The sequence below is a fragment of the Eucyclogobius newberryi genome, unplaced genomic scaffold, assembly GCF_026437365.1.
Source record: "Eucyclogobius newberryi isolate DKJ021-1_F unplaced genomic scaffold, fEucNew1.0.hap1 SCAF_9, whole genome shotgun sequence".
NCBI classification, from domain to species: Eukaryota; Metazoa; Chordata; class Actinopteri; order Gobiiformes; family Gobiidae; genus Eucyclogobius; species Eucyclogobius newberryi.
This window is the reverse complement of record NW_027316532.1, coordinates 28764496-28786167: the sequence shown is the minus strand read 5'-3', so window position 1 is coordinate 28786167 and position 21672 is coordinate 28764496. Positions and strand designations below refer to the sequence as shown.

Here is a 21672-nt window from a genome sequence, read left to right as displayed (position 1 = left end):
TTAAAATACATAATCAACTATATAAATGTTTAAATATGGTGACTAAAGGCTTCTAGATCAAGAATATTTACAATTGTTTGTTGTTTTTGACATTTGTTATAAAAGGTCTTTTGGCTAGTGTTAGTTTGTACGGACCAGATTACGTTTATAAAAATTCAATTATTTTTTACAATCGTCTAGTCATGATTAGTCAATCATCACAGCCCTAGAAAATACAATTAAGTAACTTTTGTTCAGAGTGATAAATTATCAAGTTTTACCCTGCAAAACCTGGAGCAAAGACGTTCATCTAATTTGCAGATGCTTTTAAACAAGCGCCACAAAACGGAACCAAATATCTTAGTTCGATGCTTTCTCTACAGGTTCATTTTGACAGCACAGAAGTAATCATTAGAAATAATTGTTGTTTCATTTATTACTGAATTACAACTTCAAAATTGGCTGCTGATAATATCATGAATATTGGTTTGAAAATGATATAAACTCTGTTGTAAGAAAAAAAAATGCTGCAAAAAGAGAAGAGACAAATTAGGGTATTAGGGTTTATTTGTAGAGCACAATCTGTGCACTAGGCAATTCAAAATGCTTCACACAACAGGAAATAAGCATTAAAATCACAAAGACATGACAGAAATCACAAAACAGACAAAGACGTAAAAGATAAGAACTCCTACAGTTTTCAGCCTAGATTAGAACATTGCTAAAGTAGAAGCCTATCTCACATCTTCAGGAAGACTCTGGGCACCAGTAGGAGGCCGGTCCATGTTTAGTCCTGACTCTGGCACCAGCAGGAGGCCGGTCCATGTTTAGTCCTGACTCTGGCAGCAGCAGGAGGCCGGTCCATGTTTAGTCCTGACTCTGGCAGCAGCAGGAGGCCGGTCCATGTTTAGTCCTGACTCTGGCAGCAGCAGGAGGCCGGTCCATGTTTAGTCCTGACTCTGGCAGCAGCAGGAGGCCGGTCCATGTTTAGTCCTGACTCTGGCAGCAGCAGGAGGCCGGTCCATGTTTAGTCCTGACTCTGGGCACCAGCAGGAGGCCGGTCCATGTTTAGTCCTGACTCTGAGCACCAGCAGGAGGCCGGTCCACGTTTAGTCCTGACTCTGGCACCAGCAGGAGGCCGGCCCATGTTTAGTCCTGACTCTGGCAGCAGCAGGAGGCCGGCCCATGTTTAGTCCTGACTCGGGGCACCAGCAGGAGGTCGGTCCATGTTTAGTCCTGACTCTGGCAGCAGCAGGAGGCCGGCCCATGTTTAGTCCTGACTCTGGGCACCAGCAGGAGGTCAGTCCATGTTTAGTCCTGACTCTGGCAGCAGCAGGAGGCCGCTCCATGTTTAGTCCTGACTCTGGCACCAGCAGGAGGCCGGCCCATGTTTAGTCCTGACTCTGGCAGCAGCAGGAGGCCGGCCCATGTTTAGTCCTGACTCTGGGCACCAGCAGGAGGTCGGTCCATGTTTAGTCCTGACTCTGGGCACCAGCAGGAGGCCGGCCCATGTTTAGTCCTGACTCTGACACCAGCAGGAGGCCGGCCCATGTTTAGTCCTGACTCTGGGCACCAGCAGGAGGTCGGTCCATGTTTAGTCCTGACTCTGGCAGCAGCAGGAGGCCGGCCCATGTTTAGTCCTGACTCTGAGCACCGGCAGGAGGCCGGCCCATGTTTAGTCCTGACTCTGGCTCCAGCAGGAGGCCGGTCCCTGAGGTCCTCAGAGTCTGAGATGGTTCATATGGCACTAACATGTCCGAGATGTACTTTGGTGCTAGGCCATGGAGAGACTTGTACACAAGCAGAGCTGCTTTAAAGTCTATTCTCTGAGCCACAGGAGCCAGTGCAGAGACCTGAGAACAGGACTAATGTGATCGCACTTCCTGGTTCTTGTCAGGACCCGAGCACCAGCGTTCTGGATGTACTGCAGCCGTTTTACAGCTCGTTTGGAGAGGCCAGTGAGCGGCCGTTACAGTCTAATCTACTGGAGACAAACGCATGGATAAGTCTCTCCAAGTCTGGTTTAGACACTATATCTTTGATTTTGGCAATGTTCTTCAAATGGTAAAAAACTGCTGATTGATCCTAACTTGATATGTAGATTTTAAAGTGAGCCTCTGGAGGTGATAAGTGATATTTCTGAACATTTTGGGGATATTTTAGAGTCATTTTCACTCATACTTGTTTCATACTTGCCATATCTGTTTGATTGACATAATATTGTGGGAGTATTGTTATCCCCTAAAAGGATGCATGATTTTTTTCTCCATAGCGTATTGCTGAGCAAAATTACCTATAAAGTGTAAATTTGTCACTCTTGTGGGTTTCCTCACAGGTCTTGAATGCACAGAAAGCAGGATACAAAGCGGCAATTGTTCACAATGTCGACTCCGATGACCTGATCAGCATGGGATCCAATGATCGTACGTAACCGTCACCCACCACACGGTCCACATCGGTTACATACGCCTCATATTTCGGGTGATTGATGTGGAAGAGTTATAACCATATTGAAATGTCCCGTCCCGAGTCACGTTGAGTTTCCCCTGCAGCAAGGCAACGCCACCCTTATTCTGTCAGAGCAGTTTGAATGTGTCTTATTGCTGTTCCTTCTGGCTCTTTTTTATTTAATGTTACTACCAAATAAAACAAATAATGCATAATCAACTTTATATTACCGGTATATTCTAAAATTGTCACGTTTAGACCACTGGAGAGCCTTCTTTGAGCTCCCACACATCTCATTTTTCTGTTGTTGTTGTTGTTGTTGTTGTATTTGTACACCTTACTAAATGTACTATTTTCTGTAATTGTTTTATCTCTAGTGGATATCATGAAGCAGATAGACATCCCATCTGTTTTTGTGAGCGAAGAAGCTGCCAACTCCCTCAAAGAAGACTACACATTTGAAAAGGGGTTGGTCAAGTCTTTAATCGCAAGTTTTAACATTGTGTTTTCTGCTTCCCATCTCCACAAATCCAACGACGCTGTAATGGATCACCTTAGCGTCTTGGATTTGTGGATGTGTTGTCGCTTCGTTTGAGGTAACGATATGGTGACGAAATGTCCCCGGTCTGTTAGAAAAGCTCACTGGCTCAAAGTCCGATGTGTTGGCTTTTCTGGCAGCTTGGTATTTGACACCATCTCTCAAGTCTGTGGCAAAGCAATGACTGCCAAACGGGGCTGAGATTTGGTGACAGGATTGGAAGAAATCTTAAAAGACAGCATTTTAAAGCATTCTCTGATGTCTGATGTTGGTTGTATTTGTGGGCTTTCGGTATATATTAAAGGTGCGCTTAAATTACTGTAACGACTGAATGTTTACGTAAGTTAAAAGCCATAGACACAGTTATATTGGGGGCGTGGTCTAAGACTCTGTTTATTCTGTAGAAAGCGCAACCTTTTCCCTCTTAAGACATTTCCTAAATCCACAAGTCCAGTCACAGCTCGGTCATAATGGAAGTTGCTGACCTGGCGTTACCCTTAAAAAAGTAAACTGATTGTTCTGTAGAAGAAAAAATACAGCAGGCGGCGCTAGCATTGCTGTTGCATTTAAGTCCAAAGCTACCGTTAGCATTCTTGGATATTTATACACATTTGGGCTGTCGGACCGCTTTATTCTTCTCCATGTCTTTGTGTTTAAATTTGGCACAACTCACAAATAAAACTCCTATTAAGTCTGCGTTTGCTCTTGTAGTTGTTGAACTGTAGGTGATCGAGCAGCTCTTCTATATTAAAATGAATGGACACTGCACTCTCAACTACATACTTCTAATAGTGGTGCCTTGGTGTGATGAAAATGTTGTATTCCTTAAACGTGTACTATTTTGCCTTGTTCCTCCAGTGGTCACGTGGTCCTCCTGCCAGACTTCAGCCTGCCCCTGGAGTACTACCTGATTCCTTTCCTGATCATTGTTGGAATCTGCCTCATCCTCATCGTTGTCTTTATGGTACAAACAGTATATTTTTTGCTTTGCACTGGTCAGACGGAGCTCATAGTAAACGTGCTTAAACTCTGTGTTTTATGAAGGGGCTTTTACGTTTGACTTTGCAGCATTAAAAAGCGCACAAAATGGTAATCGCTCTGCTCATCGTGTCTCGTTTTATGTCTAGATTACAAAGTTCGTCCAGGATCGGCGGAGAGCTCGGAGAAGTCGTCTGCGCAAGGATCAATTGAAGAAACTTCCTATTCACAAATATAAAAAAGGTAAAGCAATATTATGAAGAAGAAATAATCACTTAAAATGGGTTAACTTCAGGGGTGAGCAAAAATTATATCACCATTATCTAAAGCCTAGACCACAATTTAGAGAACTGTTTTAAGAGGTAACTGAAGCGGTCTGCCTCTTCTGAGTTCTGATTGGTTAAATCCACCCGGGGCCATTGACCAATAGGACGAGTGGTGCATGTTTCTGTAAACAGACCAGCATAAACCTGAGGAGCAGTGAATCATGATGGCACCAAAATGTCAGATCATCACAGCAATTTGATCACGTTCACATTTTCAGTAGGGCCGTGCTAAAATATCGAAATATTGTGATACTAAATGTGGTACGGTATCGATATCGTGGGCTGCTGCATCGACCACCCATCTGATTATTAAAATGGATGTATTTTGTTTTAGATCGGTCCAGGCAGTGCTTTAATGTAGAAGCACTGTTGTTAAAATGTGAGTTCTTCAAAAACGGTGAAGTATGATATGCAATATATTGATCGCAACATGATTTGACACATCATTGCATTACGACACATGGTTGCATTCCTCATTCCTCGGCGGAGCTGTGCACCTTGGAGCTAATCAGATTAATATGGACTTGATTTTCACCCAAAGCCCTTTGGCAGAGCTTCTCTCTGTTGACACATGATGGCCTGGAATGTCCTGCCCAACTGCATTCACGGTGTTCACACTCAAGTAAAGTGTCCAGGTTAAAGAAATTGTGTTGTTAATTGGAGGACAATGAATGACACATAGACTGGAGCAGCTTAGAAAAAATATCGGTGCCAAATATCGGCCAGAAAGTTCTATTCAGTTCATTTTTGTAGAGCCCAAAACCACAACAGCCTCACAGAGAGTAAGGAACTCAATCAATGGAACGAGGTCAGTAAAAGACGAGCGCATATTCCGACATCCACAGGAAATAAGCAAACGGGGAGGGGGGGCACTTTAAACAGCCAATCCCAAAGCTGCTAAAATGAGTGAAGCTCGGGTACATAGCAACACCAGATGTTGGTTTGTTAATTTTATTTGTGACTAAACCCGGTGCCAAGCTGTTTTCATCTACCTTCTCTCAGCTGAGGCACAAGAACGAAGTGTCAAATCTCCACTGAATAAAGCGAAATACAGAGGCCTCAAAACTGGTGTGGAATATAATGTTACTGTATTATTCATTATTGGCTAATTCTAGATCTTACCAAAGCTCTTTGTAATCATTGTCGCCACATTTACAGTGCGTTTAATACTTGTTCTACTTCCAATTTTGAGGCTTTTGGACTGCGTGCCTGACCTCAAGGTTTAGTGTGTTGACGCGAGCGCAGTTTTGAGTGGGAAAGGAGCCTAATGCCCTGGTCTGTGCGGAGGCAAACACTTCAGTCTTGGGTTAAACTTAGTTTGACACAGACAGTTTGTTTCTTCATGCAGCCCTCACACACATTATTTACAGTGTTTGTTACAGAATACTGAATAACTGCATTAAAATTTATTTTTGTAATGTATTCTGTTACATAAAATGCTTAAAAAAGAAAAAGAAAACGTCAGAAAATTCCCCCAAACCCACCCAGATGTACATATTGGTTGATTATTTGAGAGAAAAAGACAGTTTTGGTCATGTCAAGTTTTTGCCCCAAAGTAAGATGTCAGAAAATACCCCCAAACTCCAAACTGGCTCATATGTGTTGCGTTAAACACTATAATGGAGGAATAAAACCACTTTATTTTTCTTGCTCCTCATATTATACATTTATTTATCACTGATTTGAGGACACACTCCCCACAAGAGAAATTTCACGTCTAAATTGCGTGATCCAGTACTACAATGTATTCCTTTGAGTTCAGACTAGTATCTGCATTCTGAATACCACCAAATGAAAGAGTAATTCTATTTAGAATGCAGTTATTTTTGGAACATGTATTTAGTTAGTTAATCATTCATTCATACATTTCCAGTTTGTATCGAGCATGTTTTGACCACCCTAGTTTGCAATGATTTTCTCGTCTAAATTGTACTTTGTAAGTTTAGTCCTAGATTTAATAGTGGGAGCGACACAAAGAGAGGGTCTGTATGAATGAGGAATGATGAATGTTAATAGAAAACATGATGCCTGTGTAAGTGGAACACAATACCAGTCTGATCTGCGGCACAAGAGCTGTCAGTGGGCAAGATTATGTAATCCAGCTGCCACCGCTGTCTGAGCACACGCCATTTTGATATTGGCTTAACTAGCATTGCTTTTATTTCAGGGCCTTGCATCACAGTCATTCACTTAGAACAGAAGACTGAGTGTAGGTGGAGTTTTGTTTACTGTACTTTCAAGAGTTGGACATCCCAGTTCCTTGTTTTTGCTGGTGCTTCTTGGATTCTCCCCTGACCTCTCGTTTGGACCCTCTCCGCCTCTGGCTCCTCCCTCAGCTCTGTTTGGGCGGGATGCAGTGAACAGAGCAGCTGCAGTGTGTTATTGTTTGAAAGGCATGTTGATGTCAGAGGACTGCTCTCTGTTCGTCTGGACTCTGTCTGTTTCTCTGCTGCCTGCTCTGCTACACACTTTCAATTAACATCTGCAGTTCAGTAGTTCAGTGTGGCTCCTCTGAGAGCAGAGCTGTGTGCAGTCTACTGTAAATGAGAAATGTTGAGCTGCGTCGCCCGCTTTTCCAGAGATATTCCAAAGATGTACACTGTAGATACAGTTCTGAATGAACAGAGCCGAAGTAACACTTTTCATCTTGTAAAACTTGGGTATGTACAGTATTTGCTCCAATGGGATCACTGTAATGAAATCAGCTGATTCCTGAAATGAGCAGTAAGTATTGCTCCTGGGAGGCACTTTGATCTGCACAACTGGCTTACTTTGTTCTCTGACATGGGAAGACAGCTCAGTCTGTAGATTTCCGGAATTGCTGCAGAGCGCTGCGTGATTCTCACCACTTGTTACTTGACTCAACATTAAAACGTCAACATGGTTCTATGGCCCATTTGAGCTGTTCCTCACATTATCCTGGACCGCTTCCTGAATGTTAAGTCTTCTTCTGGTTCTGATTGAGCATAACATAGTTGCATTTAGTAAAAGAAAATGAAGGTTCTCTTTATAATAAACTTTAAATTGCCAGTGGTTGGGAGGGAAAAGGGAGTTCGGATGTTTTTTTTATTTGACTCCTCATCCTTATACGGTCACATGCGAGTCTGGCATGGATAAAGAGGGCCAAGTCAGGGAAAACATGCTCACTTAGGGCTTACATAAACACATGGCCCGCTCCCTCTTCCTCCTCCTCCTTCTGCTCTGCTCTAGAGAAGGAGCGAAGAAGAAACCGTTGGAATTCCACAGCAAGTGCGGCTGCATTCCTGACCTCAGTATTGTCCCAAAATGTGATTCTGCTGGTTTTTAATCTCTTGAAAGATGCTGTGGCCTTACGAATTCTATTATTTCAACTTTGAGATGCCACAAGTGGGTTTACATGATTCAGTCAATGTTTTAATCGTTCTGAACTCTCGTCGCTCCCCTGTTATTAAAGAAAAGTGTATAGTGGAATAAAGCTAACAAGGTGTGCTGTGTTTGTGATCCAGGGGACAGCTATGACGTGTGTGCCATCTGTCTGGACGAGTATGAAGAGGGAGACAAGCTCAGGGTGCTGCCTTGTTCCCACGGTGAGTTTACAGTCACTATCACTCACAGCATTATCTCTGGATTGGTTTGTGTATTGTATATTGTAGTCAAGAGTATTTGTGTCACAGCAGTTAATGAAATAACACTGTCTTTCTGCCCTTAGCCTATCACAGTAAATGTGTGGACCCCTGGCTGACCAAAACAAAGAAAACCTGTCCCGTGTGCAAGCAGAAGGTGGTCCCGTCCCAGGATGACTCCGATTCTGACTCCGAGGAGGGGGACAGCGGCCCGGATGAGAACGAGGAGGTGTCTGAGAGCACTCCCCTGCTGCGCTCACTAGCCTCCACCAGCGCTCACTCCTTTGGCAGTATATCGGCCGCGTCCCGCTCTGAGCAGGACCAGGAGTCATCGGAGTACGAGGACGAGGAGCTGGACAGCAGCGACAGTGAGCAGGAGGTCACTGTGGAGACTGTTGTGGTGCAAATGCAGCGGGCTTGTCCTGATGACCAGGACTTGCCCAGAGCCTGAGCCGGACTGTTGGGCCACTGTTTGTCAGCTTTACAGAAGGACTTTGTGGGGGCTTCACATGGTTGTGAGCTCCCACATTTAAGTGTATCATGTTGATTGTGCAAATCTGTGCTGATGAAATGTCAGAAAAGATGACTTACTCTGTACAGCAGCAGCTCTGTACTGTTAATCAAGGAGCAGAAGATTGTTTCTACAAAGTGATTTCTGTACTGTGTATATATGAAAGTCTAAATCAAGTTGTTACAATGCCATAAGACGCTGTAAATACATTTAGTTAACTATGCAGAATCATTTGGGAAATTCAGCTCGAACAAGGCCGCTGTAAATTGTTTTAGAACACTGCTCCTGACTCGTGCCACAGGTTTAGTCACTAAAGAGGGCCTAATGTACAGACACATCCATGTTCTGGTGGTAAATGACTTGGTTGCTAAAACCAATTACCCAATGTTGAGTTATAGGCCTTATAACACATTCAAGATTGTTTTTTTTTACAGATTGTATCTTGATTTAACTTAAACCCTGTTGCCTTTCATTTTACCCATGTAATCTACATCCTTCAATAAGATTTAACCCATCTGCCTGTTACATCATATGTACAAATAAAATGGTTGCAACTCAGTCAGGTACATCTGCAATCTTTATCCAGGTGCTGTGCTGCAGTTTACCAACCTTGAGAATTTAAAAACAATCTGAACTTGGTGCTGAAAAACTTGACAGCATTACTTTAAACCCTTGACAGTAAATTAGTCAGCCTAGTTGGAGAACAAACTGGAAACAACTGGTTATAAAATTTGGCCTAAATTAGCCTCATTTTGAAAGTGGCTAATAAAAAGGTAAACATGCAAATGCTGGCTTCTTCAGTAATAATGCACTGGAAAGTTAAAATGATTTTTAACAGCCGTTAAAGACACAAGAATAAAATGAAAAACATCAAAACACTTCACTGGTTGGAATAAATTTATTTTGATCTGTCTGTAAACAAGGTGATAAATCAATTTATGGCATTTCTTGTTTTATGCATATGGAATCAGATGCATTAAAGAGGCTGTATCCCAGATGTAAGAAAAGTGTTGAGGAAAAGAAAACAAATCAGCAAACAGGACTTGAATACACATATCCCACAATGCCTAACAGTGGAGCAGAAGCAAAAAGAAAAAAAAAAAGTGCCAATGAAACGTGGACAGTGGGTCAATCTTACAATAACAGATCTCTACATTATGGCACAGGATACACAGGTTCTGCAGTTAAGTTCAACAAGACAAACAGTGTCGTCGTTCCAACCAATTGAATCTTCAGTCGTTTCTACTTTTAAGTGTTATATATTGTGGACGTCGCGTTTAGCAGTACTGAGCATGGACAGATCATGCGACACAGTCAACTAGAGTCGAAGGCAATTTATTCCACAGTTTGAGTTATCGACATAGCATGGTTTTTTGTACAAATGCTTCTCTAATTTTTAACAATAAAGAAATAGACAATGAAACGACTTCCCCCACCCTTACCTCCCCTGTAGCGCCATATTTTAACCATGGTACAATGCGTGGTTTGTTTCCATAATCAGAAAAAAAAGGCAGTCCTTCACATGATCTGGAGCATTTGTAAAAACACCCAGCTAAACTTGGTCCAATAAAAAAAAAAAAAAAAAAAAAAAAAACAATTCCAGAAGATGGATAAATGATGGGATATCTACTGTCCAAAAATGGCAGCCTTTCAAAAACAAAACATTACAGGAGCTGGCAAACAAAAGTATGAAATGCCTGAGCCTTCGTTACTGTGGAATGTCCATGTTTTTTATGTGGGCGTGATGGGGGCGGAGCTACCAGCATCTCACAACGAACAAGCGATCGTTTTCTGATCTGATCCAGACGCCACTCGGACCCCTTTCGGGTAACATGAATTAAAGGGGATGCGGCAGACTTTGTTGAAAGGGGGCGGGGAGGATTTGGCAAAATATATAATAAGATGATGGTGGCGTTTACAGAAATGACCAGCGATATGAAAGTGGTCTCACCTTGCAGAAAATAAAAACAGGAAGACATGATGGGTTTCCACATTAAGTGCTCTAAAGGCAACAACTGCTTGGGTGGGAGAGGGGGAGGGTAAGGAGGGAGGGGCGGAGGGAGGGACGAGGGGCTTCAACAGGGGAGAGTAAAGGGCAGCATGACGGTCAAAATATCTGCTGGTCTAAGTCAAGTACAAATTTGACATCCCATTTAGCAACATGCACACACCTTTTCCATAACTGTAGCGCTTTAAAAACAGGAATACACAGCGCATTTGTGATCCAGGGGATGGGATGAGGGCGGGGAAAATGATGTTGGATAAGGAAAAAAAACAGTTAGATTTAGAAAAAAGAAGGGGAAAAAAAAGGCAGAAAGAAAAGGATTAACTAGAAGTCGTGTGAAATGTGACAGAGCGGTAAGGGTGAGCTGCTAGGTGGTCGGGAACAGGCTTGCTTTAGTATCCAGACTTCCTCAGGTACTCGACCATCGTATATGCCTTCTTGTTGAGCAACCCTCCATGGATACCTTCCTTTCCCATGACAAAAACCAATACTGGAGTACAAAGGGGAAAAAAGCAAAATAAATGACATGATGATATGATGATACCACTGTTGCACAAAGAATATCATTTATTGCCACTTTTAAATCAAGTGGAAATACATTGGGGGACATATTTAAACTCTGCTGTATAAGAAATGCTCCTGGGGCTTTGTTTAAACAGGACGGCTTTGGGGCAAATGTGGGCTTAACAGTTATTATTTTCACTTTTTTTATTTAATTTTTTTTTACAATTTTGTGTTGTTTTTTTTGTTTAACTTTTTGTTCAGTTTTTTTTCTCCCCTTAAATCCCTCAACTACACTAACCCAGGACTAGAACCCTGAATCCCTCAAATATTTTGCCATTGAGAATGCCTTCTTATTCAATCCGCCTCCATGGACCCCTTCTTTGCCCATTACAAAGACCAAGACTGGAAGAAAAGAGACAGAAGGAACATTTAGAAGGAGGAGATCACAGTGAAAAGACCAGAGCCACAAGCAGCAGGTGAGCAGCTACAGAGAACACCTACACAAAGCAAGGCTGTCACAGAAAGCTGAAGGTTGTGTCAACTGTAAACTGCCCTGCTCTTAAATCAGTGCTGCTGGTGGTAGACAAGACATCTCACACAAGAACAAAGTGAGGACAGGAGAAGTAGAAAGAAACGGGAAACTCTGAAAGGTTTAGAAAAGGTAAATAGGAAATTCAACTGGCATATACATGTACAATAAAATGTGTGACTTATTAGTTTCCATTTAAATGTCAATAAGTGACTTTGTGAGACTTAAAAATGGTAGATGTTTTAGTGTTTTAAGTGAGATTTCTGTGCAACATACCAGCAGCAAGGCATAGCTACTCACTAATGAGACAACTACCAAAGTGGCGCACATGCAGGTCATCACTGCATGCTTGAACCTCTCCTCAATACATGTCAGAGTGTCTCCTGTGAGTGAGGCGCAGATTAAACTACAGAGAGTCATGGCGTGTTAACAGAGGGGAAGACAGTGCATGCAGTCTAGGTCATTCTGAGAAAACCTAACTTAAATTTAGTGTTGAGGAAAGTTGTAAAGGACATAGTGCTGGGGCCCAGAAAGGCAACGTGTAAATGGCATAGGGCAGCAACTAACATTTATTTTGCCAATCGATTAAAATTCATTTGAACATATTAGTTTAGATTGCTAAATGCCTGGGCATTTGAAATTTCCCCTCCTAATTTTGACCCAGATGAAACTAGCTGTTTGAGGCCATCCTAATGGTGAAGGTAGGTTCCTATATACTAAAATATTAAGTTTACACAGTGTCATTTTGAAGTGAAACCTCTTCTCTTAGCATACAGCTAGTTTAGTCTCAGTTTAGACCTGGTAACTAAATTGTTTATTTCAATAATCAATCAACTTGCTTCAGCCCCAAAATAGTATTTCAAGTCAATATCTAAAAACAGGGTGATGGTAAATAGAACTTCTAAAGCAGAGAAAAAAACCTTCCTGAATGACCTTGTAGTTTATTGATTACTTTAGACAATTAAGCTGATGCTACAACATACAAGATAATTACAATCAGAGTCAATTAACCCTGGAGAAATAATTATTAATTTGAGCCTGATTAAAAATCAAATATGCCATCCTGTTAAGGATGTACATTTCTGTACATAAACACATGCGTGTTCATCATATATTGAGGACAGGTGCATGTAGCGCACATGCATTAAGCTAGAGGCTCTAAAACTCGGGGGACGTCTATGCCAAAAGCAGCCCACATCCTCTACATAAGAGCACTACTGCCTCTCTAAAGTAATGAGTCATGCTCACCTTTGTTGCCTCTCCCTACAGAAATGTTGTATGTTGGCTCTCCTCCTTGACTCTTTGTCCGGATGTCCATTGTAAAGTCGCCATCAATATTAAGGCTGTCTCTGATTACAGAGCACTTTTTACTGCCTAGGGTCATCCCACCGGTGAAGAAGCCCTCTCGGTCCTTTCCGGTTAGCACATCAATTTCTTCAGCCTATAAAAGACACATTTTATTTAATACACAGCATAATAAAATCCTGACACAAGGCAGCTTTAAGAAGTCTTGTTGGACCAATGTTGCATGTCCACATTTACAAAGAATATCTAGCATTGTGTACAATATTTGTAAGTCAAATCTAGCAAAGGACAGCGCTGAAGAGCTTTGGATGCAATGGAAATCACTCACTTTTGTCAAAAATGCAACGCAAGCTGTGAATGGAAGATCACAGAACAAACTGACATGCCACACATTTTTCAGACAACACAACATAATCCTACTTTTAAAAGTAAAATGTAATGCGTGTGTGATTACTTTTAAAAGTAGGATTATGTTCAGAGTACACCTTGCAAACAACTCCAGGAGCAACTGAACTGATGTACGTTTGTAAAGATCTAAAATACAGGTGGCAAGATTTTTTCATAAAAAAGACGGGATATTTTGTTCTTTACAAATGATTTTATCATTCAAATAATTGCAGCATTTTTGGTTTGATAATTGCACAGCCCCGAATCACATTCATTCACCATCATGTATATCAGTTATATAAAGAGGTTTCCCAAACTAAGACATACTGCGGTTAAATGGTTAAATCTCTAGTGAAATCAGAGGCCCACTGAAGCTGACCAAAGCATTATGCTAAGATGCTATAGGCATTGCATCACTGCTGTATTTCATCTTATTGAACTTCGATGCACTTGGGACACTTTTAAAGCCAGAGGGATTCAAGCAAAACGGCCACAGAACAAAAGGCGTCGCCCTTTCATCCAGAAATGCAGAGTCATAGCAAACACCGAACCCTCAGGCTCAGCGAGGTTAGCCTGGCAGCATGCTAACAGAACATGTAGACTTTGTCCGGCAGATAGAAAACTGCACATGTACAGCAAGGACGCAAACAGATTTCAATCAGAGCATGGTCAGGATCCAGTTTTGTGGCCCCTTGATCATAAAGTCATCCACGTTGACATCGCAGGCGGACAGCTTTGTAAATGACGTAAATGGTATTCTTTATAGAGCGCTCTAGAAGACTCATTTGTTTGTCTGGCAAATAATGTATAAGCCAAAATGGAGGCTCGACAAAATCACTACAAACTAAAATAAACGCGTTCACGTTTAAAATGTGTTTCTTTTCGTAATATAAAATGTCCGATCAGAAGAAAGACAAAAAACAAAGCCTCGACTATGACCAAGCCTTTCGATCAAATGCAGGCTGAAGGCATGAATAAAAATGAATAAGAAGGTCCGCCATCTTGAAAACGAGGGGCGGTAGCGGCGATTCACAAAAGGATCTGCGGAGGAAACGCTCGCTGCTGTAGCCGAGTGTGTGCGGGAGCGGCCCGATTAGAGCTAGCGCCAAGCTGCAGTCCTGCTAATTAATGTTCCCACAATCACAACGCTCTCCAACTGAGCCGGCGCTTTATGACGAGTGATGGAGAACAAAGACATTCAAATACACAAGATATCAAATATATTTGACTGTTTTGGTCCGTAATTGTGTTAAACTTATTCTTTTGCCTCAATCCAGAGTTGTCTGACCGGTATTTTGAGCTAGGAAATGCTAACAAGCCAACTAGCAGCTAGCCTTTAGCTTCGCCGTCCCGCTATGTGACTGGCTTTTCGTTTTTCATTGAACACAGCATTGTTTTGATTTTCAAAATCACTTTTTTGGACATCTGATAGTGTTACACGTCTTAGAAAAAGAACAAAGAGCCGAAGATGAGCAAATAAGAGCACCATGTGTATCCCAATGCTTTAACCCCATTCAACCCAGCGAGGCCTGTGTCTGCAGGCACACGGACTGCACTGAAGGTGCATTTTAGCCCTCAGTATACAATCATATATCGCGTGTACTAACCGTGATGCCTGAAAAGATACCACCGGCGTGCGATGCCCAGACGTATTTGGCGTCCACGAACCCAGCAATGGCCGCGTCCTGGCAGCTGCCATCATCCATCAGGTTGTCCACGTAGCTTTGCCAGGACATTTTGTCTAATTAGTTCTAAGAGGAAAGGGTGCGATGGGTCAAGGTAGGTCGTTGGCGTCTCTCGAAACGTCAAGGAAGCGGTGATTATCTGTAGTTTTACGAGCCTCCAACAGATAAAGCCCCCGGCTCCGCTCGTCCCGGCTTTCTTCTGCTTTAGGTTTTGGAAGCGAAGTGAAGCGCTGCAACAGGACGGCCGCTTGGGTGTAGTCCTCCACGAATCACTCCGCCACGGTGGTGCTTTGCCCCAATAACGTGCTGCAACATACTCTGTGGCGGATGAATACTTTCTGATTGATTAAAAAGGCAATGAGTGAAAGAATAAGAATAAAGTCTGGCTGTATTACAACACTCGGATGCCAACCGTCATAAAACAACAACAACATTAAGAATAAAGTCTGGTTGTAATGCAACACTTGGATACCAACCGCCATAAAACAACAACAACAACAACAACATTAAGAATAAAGACTGGCTGTAATGCAACACTCGGATGCCAACCGCCATAAAACAACAACAACAACAACAACAACATTACGAATAAAGTCTGGCTGTAATGCAACACTTGGATTCCAACCCCCTTAAAACAACAACAACAACGATTTCTCAACAAGTTTCAAACGCATGATAGACCCATTTAGACTTAGATACACTATTCAGTTTTGATTAGAAGACATGATAAATTACACACGTTGTAACTGATGCAGATTTGTCCTTCACAATAACACTTGAACGTATAAATTAATTATGCGAAACTGCATTTTGAAAAGAAAATACGAATACATAATCTGGGACAGATTTGTATGGAAATATATTAATAACAATGCATTCAGTTTGATGAGCACTTTTATGTTTTGCATTGCAACATTCAGTCACTCCACACCTGGTGATGAAAGACTCTTCTGTATCCACGTCTTAAACTGGGACTAATGGCTGCCATTCTGCCAATCTGCGCCATTGGCACCTTCGACCATCACATTCACAGAATCAAGGTGTTACAAAAAATACTTTTTTTTTGTATTTTAATATTATTTTTCCCCAGGTCACCCTTGAAAAAGAAGACTCGATCTCACCTGGTGAAATAAAGGTTAATAAATACATTTATTTTGTTTACCTTATGCCATGTCACATTTATATGTTAATGCTACTGACCTGTGCTCCAATCCAAATCTCTCTATTGGACACAATAAAGAAAACCTGAAGATGAGATGTATTGCCCAAGGACACAACTGCAGTAGGTCAGAGTAGCCAGGTGATGATTAACAACGCATTCACAATTAAGAGATTTGGAAGGAAACAAAAAAAACCTCCACTTTCAAGCTTCCATTACTTTACGGTGTTTTGGATAGTAACAATACAATGCTTTTTAAGAAACCTCTCAAAGCACTGCTGTAGTCATTATTCATTCACTCCACTCTCTATGGTGGTAAGCACACCTGCCCTGGGGACAGTAGAGGCTGCTGATTTGTACCATCTGCCCCTCCCACCACCACCACCAGTGTTAAGATACGAAAGCTCCTGACCATGCATGGAGGGTTTCATCCCAAATCCAGCACCCTGAGACTGGACACTAGCTGTAAGGAAGGAGGCCGGGGAATAGTGAGCGTGAGAGCCACTGTCCAGGACAAAACTTCCAAGATTTGTAAGTAAATAAAGGACAAGGCTCCTACAGATGACGTGATCAGTGAATGTCTCAGACAATGGGGAACAGAGGATGATGAGGTGCTGGAGGGACCATCATGGGAGGACAAGCCCCTACATGGGATGTACCACCAGAACATAACTGAAGTGGCTGATATCACATCATATCTGAAATCCTACCAATGGTTAGAAAGAGCCGGTCTGAAGGACAGAGGCCCTGATCATGGCAGCACAGGAGCAAGCCCTGAACACCAGATCAACAGAGGTCCAATTCTACCACACCAGACAAGACCCAGGGTGTAGGCTGTGCAAAGGGGGCCCTGAGGCATTTACACACATAACTGCAGGGTGCAAGATGCTGGCAGGGACAGCATACATGGAGCGCCATAACCAGGAGGCTGGCATAGTGGACAGAAACATTATGTGCAGAGTATGGCCTGGAGACCCCAAGGACAAGGTGGGAAACACCTCCAAAGGAGGTGGAGGTGGAGAATGACTGAGACAAAGTCCTCTGGGACTTCCAGATACAGACAGACAGAATGGTAATGGCAAACCAACCGGGCATAGTGGTAGTTGACAAGGGTCAGAGGAAAGCCGTGGTGGGGGACATTGCAGTACCATGGGATGGTAACGTCCGGAAAAAGGAACATGAGAAACTAGAGATATCAAGGGCTCAGAGAGGAGCAGAAGGCCTGGAGCGTGACGGTATCGCTGGTGCCCGTAGTGATTGGAGCACTTGGGGCAGTGACCCCCAAACTGGAGGAATGGCTTGAGCAGATCCCAGGAAAAACATCGGACATCTCCGTCCAGAAAAGTGCAGCGCTAGGAACAGCAAAGATACTGCGCAGAACCCTCAAGCTCCCAGGCCTCTGGTAGGGGACCCGAGCTTGAAGGCAGATAAATAGAAACTGCCCGCGGAGGGTGAGGAGTTGTTGTTTTTTAAATATATATAAGATTTTACTAAACATTTTGCCTATTTTTCCCCAGTTTGACTGTTAAATTTATAATTTCACTTCCTGGTTAGACATGAGCAGTAAATATGACGAGTGCATATGCAAGTACATTCCTCACAATGCAGTTCATGTTTTCAAACGGCACAGCACTTCTGCTTTAGCAATTTAGCAGCAAGAGCTAACAGGAAACAATGGATATTTTATTAATCTGCAACTGTCCAGCAACAACAGTGCAAATACTCATTTGGTTGTGGCCAATTCAAACAAATTATCTAAACAAAGCTGAGCTGTGGCTTTGTGATTATTTCTTCTTCTTCTATGGTGTTTTATGGCGGCTGGTATCCAAGAGGTTGCATTACCGCTAGACTTTATTCTTTAGACTTCATTTTGTTGTTGTTGTTGTTGTTGTTGTTTTATGGCGGTTGGCATCCAAGTGTTGCATTACCGCCAGACTTTATTCCTCAGACTTTGTCGTAGTTGTTGTTGTTGTTGTTGTTGTTTTATGGCGGTTGGCATCCAAGTGTTGCATTACCGCCAGACTTTATTCCTCAGACTTTGTCGTAGTTGTTGTTGTTGTTGTTGTTGTTGCTTTACGGCGGTTGGCATCCAAGTGCTGCACCACCGCCAGATTCATTTTTCAGAGTCCGACCGACTTTATTCCAGGGTTGACGCTTCTTCATCTTCTTCTCCTTCTTTGATGTTCGGTGCTTCCGCCGTACAACTTTATTCTTTAGGCTTTGATATTTCCACTGATGTCGTTGCTTGGCAGCCGGGCATCTACTAGACTGGGCGAGGACAGGAGACCGCCCCCACCTTCAGTTCTTCACTCTGTATTGTTGTTGTTGTTTTAGTGTTACATTACCGCCAGACTTTATTCTTTAGACTTTATTCTTTAGACTTTATTCTTTAACATTTATTATTTACATTACTCTTTACACTTTATTCTTGTTGTTGTTGTTGTTGTTGTTGTTTTATGGCGGTTGGCATCCAAGTGTTGCATTACCGCCAGACTTTATTCCTCAGACTTTGTCGTAGTTGTTGTTGTTGTTGTTTTATGGCGCTTTAAGGAGTGGAATTCAGTGGCATTGTCAAAGAGCCTAACTGTAGCTGTGGGAGTGATCAAGAGTGCGAGTGTCCTTAGAGATGGCTCGCTGCTGGTCGTGTGCAAGGACGCGGCTCGGCAACGGAAGGCGATTGGAACTAAACGTCTGGGTGGAAAGGACATTCTTGTGTCTAATGCTGAAAGAAACATGGTCAGAGGAGTTATCGTAGGTGTCCCTACGGCGACGTCTGTGGATGAAGTTAAGGAGAATTTGACGGGAGTTACGGTGGTGGACGCTAGGCGTTTGAAGGTGACCCGGTTTGGGGTAAGATGTGACAGCTTGTCGGTAATGGTAACAGTTGAAGGGAGGTGCCTGCCTAGTAAGGTGTTCATTGGGTACATGTGCTATAGCGTCAGGCCATATGTTCCGCCGCCCCTGCGTTGCTTTAAGTGCCAGCGCTTTGGGCATATTGCAGCGGTCTGTAGAGGGAGGCAAAGGTGTGGTAAATGTGCAGGAGATCATGAGTATGGGAAGTGTGACGTGGGTGCAAAACTGAAGTGCTGTAGCTGTGGGGAAGAACATAGCTCTGCCTACGGGGGATGCAGGTTTAGCAAAAGAGCTGCTGAGGTGCAGAAAATAAAGGTCTCTCAAGGTATATCCTATGCAGATGCAGTCAAGAAAGTTTCAAGTAACGAGTTTAGAGTAAATACAGAGAGAGGAGCCAGCGCTGCTCCCAGCCAGGGCGAAATGAGAGAGGCCAGCGTGGCTCCCAAGAAGTGTGAAGGTTTCAAGAGTGGAGGTCCCAAGTGTGCAGGTTCCAGAATTAATGAGAATACCCTGGTTGTGGATAGAGAGGATTTTGTACTCTTTATGGTGGATGTTGTAAACTGTGCTGCTCAGACTCAAAGCAGAACTGAAAGGATCAGGATCATTGCTAAAGCTGCAGGGAGATTCCTTGGAACAAAGGAGCTTGATTGGGCAGATATAGAAAACAGGCTAAAGACGCTAAATGGGAGTCGGAGTGATGGGGGTCTGCTTGTGGGGAGTCAGAGTGATCAGAGTGGTCTCCTGTCCTCGCCCAGTCTCGTAGACGCACGGCTACCAAGCAGCGACATCAGTGGACATATTAAAGCCTATAGAATGAAGCCTGAAGAATAAAGCTGTAAGGTGGAAGCACCGAACGTCAAAGAAGGAGAGGAAGATGAAGAAGAGTCTCCCTGGAATAAAGCCGGTCACAAAGACATATCATGACCTCATGGGCTTTGTAACACCAAAGCAATGGAAGGAGTACTTTTACGGACTACGACAGAGTCTGAGGACGAACACCCGGTCTGGAGAGACGGGAGATGGCGGAGGAGAGTGGATCGGGGATGGAAGACGTTCTGGACGGCGTGGAGGAGCAGCCTTTTCTGCCTGCACGTGCCCGGAAACGTAAAAAGTCCCTTAGCTCGTCCGAGGGTTCTGGGAATGAGCAGCAGGATGAGGCTGAAGCTATTGATGTCCGGGGTGAGAGCAGAGACTGTAAGGTGATCATAAAGCTTGCACAGGATAGTGCATCCTTTAAGGAGTGGAATTCAGTGGCATTGTCAAAGAGCCTAACTGTAGCTGTGGGAGTGATCAAGAGTGCGAGTGTCCTTAGAGATGGCTCGCTGCTGGTCGTGTGCAAGGACGCGGCTCAGCAACGGAAGGCGATTGGAACTAAACGTCTGGGTGGAAAGGACATTCTTGTGTCTAATGCTGAAAGAAACACGGTCAGAGGAGTTATCATAGGTGTCCCTACGGCGACGTCTGTGGATGAAGTTAAGGAGAATTTGACGGGAGTTACTGTGGTGGACGCTAGGCGTTTGAAGGTGACCCGGTTTGGGGTAAGATGTGACAGCTTGTCGGTAATGGTAACACTTGAAGGGAGGTGCCTGCCTAGTAAGGTGTTCATTGGGTACATGTGCTATAGCGTCAGGCCATATGTTCCGCCGCCCCTGCGTTGCTTTAAGTGCCAGCGCTTTGGGCATATTGCAGCGGTCTGTAGAGGGAGGCAAAGGTGTGGTAAATGTGCAGGAGATCATGAGTATGGGAAGTGTGACGTGGGTGCAAAACTGAAGTGCTGTAACTGTGGGGAAGAACATAGCTCTGCCTACGGGGATGCAGGTTTAGCAAAAGAGCTGCTGAGGTGCAGAAAATAAAGGTCTCTCAAGGTATATCCTATGCAGATGCAGTCAAGAAAGTTTCAAGTAACGAGTTTAGAGTAAATACAGAGAGAGGAGCCAGCGCTGCTCCCAGCCAGGGCGAAATGAGAGAGGCCAGCGTGGCTCCCAAGAAGTGTGAAGGTTTCAAGAGTGGAGGTCCCATGTGTGCAGGTTCCAGAATTAATGAGAATACCCTGGTTGTGGATAGAGAGGATTTTGTACTCTTTATGGTGGATGTTGTAAACTGTGCTGCTCAGACTCAAAGCAGAACTGAAAGGATCAGGATCATTGCTAAAGCTGCAGGGAGATTCCTTGGAACAAAGGAGCTTGATTGGGCAGATATAGAAAACAGGCTAAAGGCGCTAAATGGGAGTCGGAGTGATGGGGGTCTGCTTGTGGGGAGTCAGAGTGATCAGAGTGACGAGATGGGGGTGGGGGTGGTCTCCTGTCCTCGTCCAGTCTCGTAGACGCACGGCTACCAAGCGGCGACGTCAGTGGACATATTAAAGCCTATAGAATGAAGCCTGAAGAATAAAGCTGTACGGTGGAAGCACCGAACGTCAAAGAAGGAGAGGAAGATGAAGAAGAGTCTCCCTGGAATAAAGCCGGTCACAAAGACATATCATGACCTCATGGGCTTTGTAACACCAAAGCAATGGAAGGAGTACTTTTACGGACTACGACAGAGTCTGAGGACTACGACGACAGAGTCTGAGGACTACGACAAAGTCTGAGGAATAAAGTCTGGCGGTAATGCAACACTTGGATGCCAACCGCCATAAAACAACAACAACAACAACAACAACAACAACTACGACAAAGTCTGAGGAATAAAGTCTGGCGGTAATGCAACACTTGGATGCCAACCGCCATAAAACAACAACAACAACAACAACAACAACAATGGAAGGAGTTCTTTTACGGACTACGACAGTCTGAGGACTACGAATCTTCAACTGTGGGTTAACAACACCACTAACAGCTGTTTTACGCTGCTTTGTAGTCAC

At 43.5% G+C, this 21672-nt stretch overlaps 2 protein-coding genes across 3 annotated transcripts in view; one reads left to right on the top strand and one right to left on the bottom strand.

Moving 5' to 3' along the window:
• rnf13 (ring finger protein 13) overlaps positions 1-8898 on the top strand; it is a 28629-nt gene extending 19731 nt beyond the window's left edge. The window contains exons 5-10 of the mRNA XM_072438861.1: positions 2315-2402; positions 2805-2895; positions 3824-3929; positions 4093-4186; positions 7755-7835; positions 7958-8898. Of these exons, the coding sequence (XP_072294962.1) occupies positions 2315-2402; positions 2805-2895; positions 3824-3929; positions 4093-4186; positions 7755-7835; positions 7958-8322 (825 nt within the window). The 3' untranslated portion in view covers positions 8323-8898. The remainder of the gene's footprint in view (positions 1-2314; positions 2403-2804; positions 2896-3823; positions 3930-4092; positions 4187-7754; positions 7836-7957) is intronic.
• Positions 8899-9266: 368 nt separating this feature from the next.
• Positions 9267-15063, bottom strand: LOC140354047 (profilin-2-like). Of its 2 annotated transcripts, none has more exons than XM_072438863.1 (3): positions 14720-15056; positions 12669-12861; positions 9267-10877 (listed from the first exon to the last, which is right to left on the bottom strand). In XM_072438863.1, exons 1-3 carry the CDS (start codon positions 14846-14848, stop codon positions 10780-10782), a joined length of 420 nt encoding a protein of 139 aa, XP_072294964.1. In that variant the 5' UTR covers positions 14849-15056; the 3' UTR covers positions 9267-10779. The 2 variants fall into 2 exon arrangements, with proteins under 2 accessions (XP_072294964.1, XP_072294965.1); XM_072438864.1 differs by lacking the exon at positions 9267-10877 and adding an exon at positions 10937-11293 and having other exon boundaries at positions 14720-15063.
• Positions 15064-21672: the final 6609 nt, after the last annotated feature.

What these genes read in the sequence shown, in the direction of transcription:
- LOC140354047 (XM_072438864.1), bottom strand. Translation starts at nt 14,848, where the DNA reads ATGTCCTGGCAAAGCTACGTGGACAACCTGATGGATGATGGCAGCTGC. An exon ending in GTATCTTTTCAGGCATCACG is followed by an intron (nt 12,862 to 14,719) that starts GTTAGTACACGC and finishes TGTCTTTTATAG; the next exon opens with GCTGAAGAAATTGATGTGCT. An exon ending in TGTAGGGAGAGGCAACAAAG is followed by an intron (nt 11,294 to 12,668) that starts GTGAGCATGACT and finishes CTTTTCTTCCAG; the next exon opens with TCTTGGTCTTTGTAATGGGC.